We start from the raw sequence: 9,122 nt of genomic DNA, 5'->3' as shown, positions 1-9,122 counted from the left end.
ACCATTCGCTTTACAAATTATCTAATCAGAACACACTCTTTGACTAGACCTAGCCTCACTAATTCAACCTTAAGACACTCTTAGATTGTATTGAAAAACTACATTAAGCTTTGCACAAGTTTCGCTACAATGTTCATTTTTTTCTCATACGCTCGGAAATATGAAAACATGTGATATATGTCCTACTAAAAGAAAACCTAGTGTATGTTACCAATTATTAACTTAATAGAACGATTAGGTTCCCTAAATGTTAATTAACTACACAAGAATTCAATTCATAATAATGGCCAATCAAACACAAATCAAATTTAAGGATTCTAGTTTAAACAATAATATAGTCGCTAGACTAGAATCAAACAAAAAGATGGGATTAGAAATGTCTATGCTTACAAATTGAAATTACTATTGTTTGTAATAATTTGATCTCTTCAAAAACCTCAAAAAATTGCCCAAAATCGCCCACAATAGCTCCTAAAAACCGTTCTCTGAATAATGAGCCAAAAACCTACATTTTAACATAAGTCGTAACTTCCATAGGAAAAACGCACAATCACACCTGAGACCATGAGTTTTGTAACAGACCGTGAGTTTTGAACGCGCTTTTTGACAACGCTTTTTGTTGAAACTTCAACTTGCCTCTGATCTTCATTCCACCTTCATTTTATCTTCAAGAAAAGTTATGTTGCTCAAATATAAAACGTGATGAAAAAGACAAACACGACCCATGTCAATATGATATGGACCGTGTTTCAAACGTAGTCCTTCTCTATGATGATATGCAACAACTCGAATTGTGTCTTCGAATTCTCTTCCATGACACGATTAGTCCATCTTCTCTCCATGCTCCAATGCTTAAAGCTCCATCATCCAAGCTCATTGATTGTCTCCATAGCTCTAATGCTTCGCGCCCCATAGCTTGCTAAATAAATCAAAAGATAATGAAGTACAAGGCATTATGAATAAAATATGTAAGTGCCCAAATAGTTAACTAAATGCAAGAGTTATGAAGTAAAATGTAGTGAAATGTCTAAACTAGACGTGTAAAATAGGTGCTTAAAATGCACCTATCAAATATAAATTTATTTTTTGCTTTGTCTATGAGGTGAGAATTCTCACTGTATTACTTATGTCATGGGTTGTATCAATGTGAGTCTTTGATGACTCGGGGTTACCGATAACTCACATATGTTGTATTTGAGTTGTTGGTAACCCAAGGTTGCTGATAACCCACATATGTTGTATTTGAGTTGTTAATAACACATAGTTGTTGATAACCCACATATGTTGTATTTGAGTTATTGATAACTCATGGTTGCTGATAATCCATAGTTGTTACATATGTTTAGTTGTGTTGTGTTGTATGTCATATTTTGGGGAACTCACTTAGCTTTGATTTACAGTTGTGGATTTAAATATTTCAGATATTTATGAGGATCAAGGAAAAGCAAATGCATGATTGTACACTCTGCAACAACCTTTATGATTTTGAGATATGTTTGATGTGATACTCTAATTTTGGATTTATGTTTAAAAACATATGTTTTATGATGTTGGAATTTATGAAAATGGTTTTTATCCTTTTTAAAATTTTACTGTGGTTACATTTATAAAGCTTTTTCAAAAATATTTCTTATATGCGTTTAATTATATCTATTTTTGTCTTTTAGTTATATATTTAAATGTTTATTTATATCATTTTACATCACGATTAATTTTATAAGCTATTTTTTATCAAATATTTTAATTTATAAACTAACTTATCAGCTACAAATTATATTTTCAACTAATTTGACAAATAATACCTCACTATTATTATCATGACATAAGTAATTAATTGAGATAGCACATGTTATAATCTCATATTTGCCATTTAATTTCAAAAGATAATTAACTTTGAGGTATTTTAAACCTGAAGTTATAGTGAAATGGATCACAATATTCATCTTTTGGTGTTGTTTTAAAAAAATAGACAAGAAAATGGATGTTTCCACCTATAGATATCGATTTTGCAGAGCACACTCCGAGTGCTTCGTGGAATTGACTTAATACTCGAAGAATCGTTGTGACACTAAAAAAATATGAAAATTAATTCTGCGAAGCTACCTCCGTGAACTTTTGCTCCAATGAATCGATTAGACAAAATATTGTGTGTGTGTGTGTGTGTGTATATATATATATATATATATATATATATATATATATATATATATATATATATTAAGAACAATTATGCGGAGCTACCTCCGATGAATTAACTTTTTCTCCGAGGAATGGACTTCAATTTTTTTTTGTCATATCGATTCCTCGGAGCAAAAGTTCACTCCTCGGAGGTAGATCTGCGAAAGTTTTCTTCAGATTTTATTTTGTGCCACATTGATTCCTTGTAGATTAAATCGATTCCGCAAAACACTAGAAGGATGCTCTGCAGAATCCATATCTATATGTGGAAACACTCATTTTCTTGTCTATTTTTTTTGTAAAACACCATCAAAAATTACTATTATGTTTCATTTCCTGAAGTTATATCCCTCTTTCGTTATTTGGTTAAATGTCCACTTCTCAATGTTTACTTTTCTTAGTAAAAAAAGGTTTATTGCTTTATTATTTGAATTCAATAGATACTTACTTTCTTAATTTTCAATAGAACTAGAATTATAAATTTATAATCATGAGTTCTTTGTCGATACGGTTATTTACCCATTATATAAAAAAATGAGTTGCTTATTTTCGACGTAATTTGCATATTTAAGTAATATGTAAGAATATAATATTAGCCTTTAGGAACATCGAACACGTGTTCAAATGTTGTATTCTTTTGTTCATATTTTTTGTTTGGTTACCTTGTTTGTATGAGCGGATTCACGTTGATTTCTAATTTAGGGGTGAGCAAAATAACCGCACCCCAAACTAAAATTATTCGTATGAAACCGCAATAAAAACTAATGGTGAGGTTTTCAGTTTTTCAAAAACCTTAAATTTGTGGTGCGGTGCGGTTATTAATTTTAAAAAACCACAAAAAAAAAGTACTGCACCGCATACATTATATATAATTTTTTATTAATTAGTAATATATTAAATATTAAAAATAAGACAAGTTTCATGAATGGAATATAGATAAAGTTCTAGAAGACAAAAATGTTGTTTTTTGTTATGTTTAATTTTGAAAAATAATAAAATTTCACAATTTCAAGATATTTATTGTTAAGTACTAGTGATTTCACATTTTTATGATATTAATTGTTTGTGATTTAAGTTAATTGTCATATACTTTATTTTTTTTTATTATTATTATAAGTAATATGTCTAAACTCTTAAAACCATTTGAACTATAAATTGCGGTTAAAACCCACACAAAATAACTGCACCAAATCCATTGGATTAATAACCAAAAAAAAAAAAAAAACTACACCACAAAAATAACCACCTAACCGCACCGCAAAAATAACCGCACCAAGGGTTTTGAAAATGGATTAACAACATTTGCTGTTAGTGGTAAGGCTTTGGTCAATAACCGTATCGAACCGCACCGCACTCACCCCTAATTTGTCTGATGCCTACGGAAGACGTTTGATGCACTCTGTTGTTTATGGAATTTTCATAATTCCTTATTTTTGGGACGCTATTTTTCGGACGATTGGTTTTAAGAAATCCATTTCTTTTATTATGTGGTAGATATGATATTTTTTTCTAATAGGTGTGAAAATCTAAGTTGTTGTGGGACTTCCTATTGCAAAACACAGCCATATCTTATAGTTCTTTGTATAGATATTTTCTAACGTCTTTTTAGAATTTTTTCCGTCGTTCTAAAAAAAGTTCAGTCTCGTAGCATTCCCTTGGTAATGGATTTATAACTTTCGTTGCCCCTACTTGTACATTATTCTTTCCAAATGCTTTGATAACTTGAGTACATCTAAAGTAATGGGACCCTAAACTTTTAAACAATGAAATCTAATTACCTGTACTAAAATATTACTATAAATCATATATTCTATTATTGCTTATATATAGTACATGCCTAATACAACAAGATGTACATGACAATACGACAACTAATTTTCATATAAAATGATTTTCACAAATACTACGTAAGAAAAAATAATTTTATCTCATGTAAATTCACAATTATTGAAACATTGAGCGGATTAATTCAAAAGATTAAAAAAGAAGAAGCACTTATTTGTACTTTCTATTAACCTTTTTTATGACTTTTTATGTGTTAATTAGTTGTAATACTCTTGCAAATATGAAATGAAATATATATATATATATATATATATATATATATATATATATATATATATATATATATATATATATATATATATATATATATATATATATATATATATATAGGTTCAGGTTCATTTGAGACCATTCTAATTTTGTGAGACCGTGAGACCAAATCTAAAAATAATTTTAAAATGCAAAATAAGTGGAAAAATCCAAAAATTCTTTTTTTAAATATTATTTTCGAAACTTGAATTAACTAAAAAAATATATAAAAAATATATAAAAAAATAAAAAAATTCCGTTTTTTTTTTAAAAATACGTGAAATATTCTGAATAGAATATTATACTGACATATTCTAAAAAATAATTTTAAAATGCAAAATAAATGGAAAAATCTAAAAATTCTTTTTTTAAATATTATTTTCGGAACTTGAATTAATTAAAAAAAATAAAAATAAAATAAAAAAATTTTATTTTTTTTTTGAAAAATACGTGAAATATTCTGAATAGAATATTACACTATACATATTCTAAAAATAATTTTAAAATGCAAAATAAATGGAAAAATCAAAAAATTCTTTTTTTAAATATTATTTTCGGAACATGATTTAAATAAAAATAAAATAAAAATAAAATTAAAAAAATGCGTCTCACGGTCTCACAAAATATAGGTGGTCTCAAATGAACCTAACCCTATATATATATATATATATATATATATATATATATATATATATATATATATATATATATATATATATATATATATATATATATATATATGTGATTAAAATCGGTTAAAGTTGTTTCTGGTAGAATGCTATACACGTGAATTTGATGAACACTAATTAATTTGCATACTTTCATTCTGTGATAAACAAAAATATTATATCAACCTTTTTCTTTTTCTAAATACGATACTACCCAAAAATTCTATTTATTATAAGGAAAATAACAAATTATCAAAGATGACTGAGAAATATTTTTCATTGGAAGACAACGTTTTGTCTTAAGATTTTAACACATTTTGTTTTTTGTTTTTTTCTAGCAAACTACAAACTTATTAAGAGTATAAGACTCATTAGTAGACTTTACAAAAGTCAAATTCAAATAAGAAGCACATAGTCCTATAAAAGGAGACATGTCCTCAACTCAAGTACTCAAAAGAATCTTAGAGGTACTACTTTTCAAATTTAGTAATGAAAATGAACTTAACTTCATTTAGAATTTATTCAGTTTAAGTAAGATAACATTTATATAGAAAAAGATTATTTCAAGACGAAGAAAACTTGTCATAAGTTGTTTCACTAGCTTTGTTTAATTTGTAATCGGTTCATTAAGAGAAATTAAATATTCTCTTACTTTTTCATTTTATTTATCTTCATACTCATGAAATTATAAGTATCGTATTTTAATAATATTTTAAAACATGTGGCATCATTTTATATGGATAAAAAGATAATTATGAATAAAAGTAGGTTATGCCTTATGCTCAGAAGTTACTGCAGACGAACCTCCATGGTCACATAAGATGAATAGTATCAGGATTTGAATATGAATCAAGAGGTTGTCCATCATATATTTTACATATATTTATGGAAAAAAATACTCAATTTACAAACAACCGTAAAAGTTGGGTATTTTTTGAAAAAAAAAATAATTCTAAAAAAAGTCAAAATATAGGTTTTTTATTTAAAAAAAATGAGAATGGTCGGATACTCAAATTTACTCTATAAAAATTGTCTAGTTTTACATGATTAACTTATTTTTCAGTCGTATTGTTATACTATGATTATTATATACAGTCCTAAACGTCTTGTTTTTTAAGAAAATCAAAGCAATTATGTATATATTTTTTGAAAAGTTAACATAATTCTTTGATGAATATAACAGTATCCAAAAAAAAAAAAAAAAAAAAAAAAAAAGTAGAGAAGAATGAATGGCTGATTGTAAAGAATTGGTGCCAATAGTGAGTTGGTACGCATTTCCAAAATATAATAACATAACCCCCCATGTCATTCAAAAGCCATATCTTTTAATCAGATCATCTCTTTCCTATTCTCAGATTAGTAAATAATAAATTAATAATCCTCAATATTAGAAACAAGATTAATTAAATCAATTAATACATAATGCATCAAAAGCTGTACTTTAATCTGAATTTGTTAATCTTTAAACTGGAAAAGCAGCTAGCCTTTTTTTTTTAATTGTAAACACAACACTATTATTGTTATGTTTTATTAGTTTAATGCTTAATTTGTCAATTTATTTAGGTTTTTTCATTCTTTACACAATTGGGTGTTTTTGCTTTTAGGCAATGGGTGATGGGTGGTTCTGATATCATCTAAATTAGTATAATTTATTGCTTTATTTTAATGGGTTTAGTTTCTTGTTTATAAAAACCCCAACAAAATTGGATCTTTTTCGGTTTTTCAAGATTTCCCCTTCTCCATTTAGCCTTCATGCACAGGTTAGCTTTTCAGTAACCCTTCTCTATTCTTCGTTTTTCTTGATAAATTAACTGATCTACTTGTAGGTGCTTTTCTGTCTAAATCTGTGTGTTTAAGTTTGTAGTTTCTCGATATAATAATATGATTTTAAAGGTGTTTTTGTGTGTGATTTTTTAGAGGAATTCGTAGCTTGAATAGAAACAGATGACAAAGTTGCAATTTTTATGAACTGATTTTTGTTTTTTTAGGTATTTTTTAATGCTATGATTAATCCTACATAAGTAGTACACTCTGCATCAGATGTTGTACAAATTCTTGATCCAAATCATCTACCTATGAAGTTTTATGCAATTATATATTCTGTTGTGAATGATCATGTTGACTTTTAGAATCTGTGTAGTTTTTTGGTCTGTTTGCTTACTTTTTTTTATATAGTTCGATAAAATTATCAACTTTTCCTATTGGACTGAAGTGATTCATGAGGATTTTGAAGTTAATTATGCATCTGATTATCGTTTTCTTTTTCAAAATTCATCAGAATTTTGTAAGTAAACCATGGCCTCAACTTCGACTCAATTTGTAACCTCAAGAAGAATGGGAATATACGACCCACTGCAACAAATAAGCATGTGGGACGATGGTTTTGGAGCTAATCTTAACCCTAACACAAGCCCTGGTATGATGATGATGACACAGGTCGATTCAAGGCTAGCAAACAAGGTCTTTTAGATTACTAAAGTTATATATATATATATATATCTATCTATCTGTATGTATGCGTATAGATCATGTTCTTCATGATTATTGAAATTTCATGTTATTGTGATTCTTTTAGACCGAATACAACTCTCAAGAATCGTTAGAACCATCGCCAGAAGCTCGAGCAACAAAAACAATTTCAGATAAGGTGATAACTGATAGCAATCGTATCGAATTTGTGTTTGAATTTGAATGTACGTTACCTGATATATTCGTGTTTCCCTGGTTGCAGTTGCAGAGACGACTAGCACAAAATCGTGAAGCTGCTCGTAAAAGTCGTTTAAGGAAAAAGGTTAGATCAAATCATGAAACGTGAAAGAAATTCACGAATCATGATCATGAATTGAACCTGGTTTGATTCTCAACTTGATTCTTACTATTTTCAGGCGTATGTTCAACAATTGGAATCCGGTCGTTTAAAATTGGTGCAATTAGAACAGGAACTCGAGAGGGCTCGACGGCAGGTTAATTTCCATTTTCCAATTCCGATTCACGGCTGAATCTGATGTGTCGGTAGTTGATTGGTTGATTACAGGGCGCATACGGTGGTCTATTGAACACCGGCAACAGTTTGTTATCTGGTAATGTAATGAACGCCGGGATTGCTACATTCGAAATGGAGTATGAATTGTGGATTGGGGAACAGCGGAAGAAGGACGATGATCTTCGGAAAGTGTTGTTGACTCATACGAGCGATGTCGAGCTTCGTATGTTCGTCGACAGTGGATTGAATCATTACTACGATCTTTTCCGAATGAAGGCGGACGCCGCGAAAGCCGACGTGTTTTATTTGTTGAACGGGTTGTGGAGAACTCCGGTGGAGCGGTTCTTCCAATGGATCGGCGGATTCCGGCCATCTGAGCTCTTATACGTAAGCTTCCGCCTTCCGCTTTCAATTTCAGTTAAACAAATACTAACATTTTAGGTTTTTGTATTGGTGGCAGATACTGATACCACAAATCGAGTTAACGGATACGCAACTGGTGAAGGCGAGGGGTCTCCGGCAATCATGCGAGCAAGCGGAGGAGGCACTGAGTCAAGGAATGGAAAAGCTTCAACAGACGCTAGCTCAGAGCATCACAATCGACATAACCGGAGCCGGAAGTTACACCACACAGATGAATTGTGCACTCGAAAGGCTCGAAGCGCTTGAAATTTTCTTGAATCAGGTAAAATTCGAAACAAGCTTTGATCTTCTTCTTCATTCTCTAATCGGAAGTTCCAAAAAAAACATCACAGGCGGATCACCTCCGGCAACAGACTCTGCAACAAATGTATCAGATCTTAACACTTCGTCAAGCAGCAAAAGCATTGCTTGCACTTGGTGAATACTTTCAACGACTTCGTGTACTGAGTTCAATCTGGTCTGGTCGTCCTCATGATCGCGCAACTTTACTTTCATGAATCAATCTACTTTTTTCGAGTTTTCATTAGCCGCCATTAGCAAATCTAGAGATTTTTACTAGCAACTTTACTTTCATAAAATCACCTCATATCAATCAATCCAATTGCTACTTTATAATCTGTTTACTCGTTTCGTGAACAAAAATGTAAATATAATTTGTAATATTGTGAGCATATATATGAATGTATGTATGTATATCTATATATGCAAGTTGCAAGAGGTCCGGTTTATCGACCATATTATGTGTCTACAAGAATTATTGATATTTGTTGACTGAG

General features: G+C 29.7%; 1 protein-coding gene and 1 long non-coding RNA gene across 2 annotated transcripts; one reads left to right on the top strand and one right to left on the bottom strand.

Annotated features, from left to right (window-relative positions):
* Positions 1-293: 293 nt before the first annotated feature.
* LOC145015656 (uncharacterized) lies at positions 294-7,982 on the bottom strand. Its single transcript, XR_013665990.1, has 2 exons — positions 7,643-7,982; positions 294-919 (listed from the first exon to the last, which is right to left on the bottom strand). It is a non-coding gene; the product is annotated as an uncharacterized LOC145015656 (long non-coding RNA).
* On the top strand, positions 6,544-9,081 carry LOC145015654 (transcription factor TGA1-like). Its single transcript, XM_078974125.1, has 8 exons — positions 6,544-6,700; positions 7,219-7,400; positions 7,516-7,587; positions 7,672-7,731; positions 7,826-7,903; positions 7,975-8,310; positions 8,384-8,608; positions 8,679-9,081. Exons 2-8 carry the CDS (start codon positions 7,236-7,238, stop codon positions 8,841-8,843), a joined length of 1,101 nt encoding a protein of 366 aa, XP_078830251.1. The 5' UTR covers positions 6,544-6,700; positions 7,219-7,235; the 3' UTR covers positions 8,844-9,081.
* The last annotated feature ends 41 nt before the right edge of the window (positions 9,082-9,122 follow it).

This window comes from Lactuca saligna, chromosome 9, assembly GCF_052625555.1.
Source record: "Lactuca saligna cultivar CGN05327 chromosome 9, ASM5262555v1, whole genome shotgun sequence".
Taxonomy (NCBI): Eukaryota; Viridiplantae; Streptophyta; class Magnoliopsida; order Asterales; family Asteraceae; genus Lactuca; species Lactuca saligna.
Note: the sequence above shows the minus strand (reverse complement) of the source record. Positions and strands in the feature narration are given on the sequence as shown.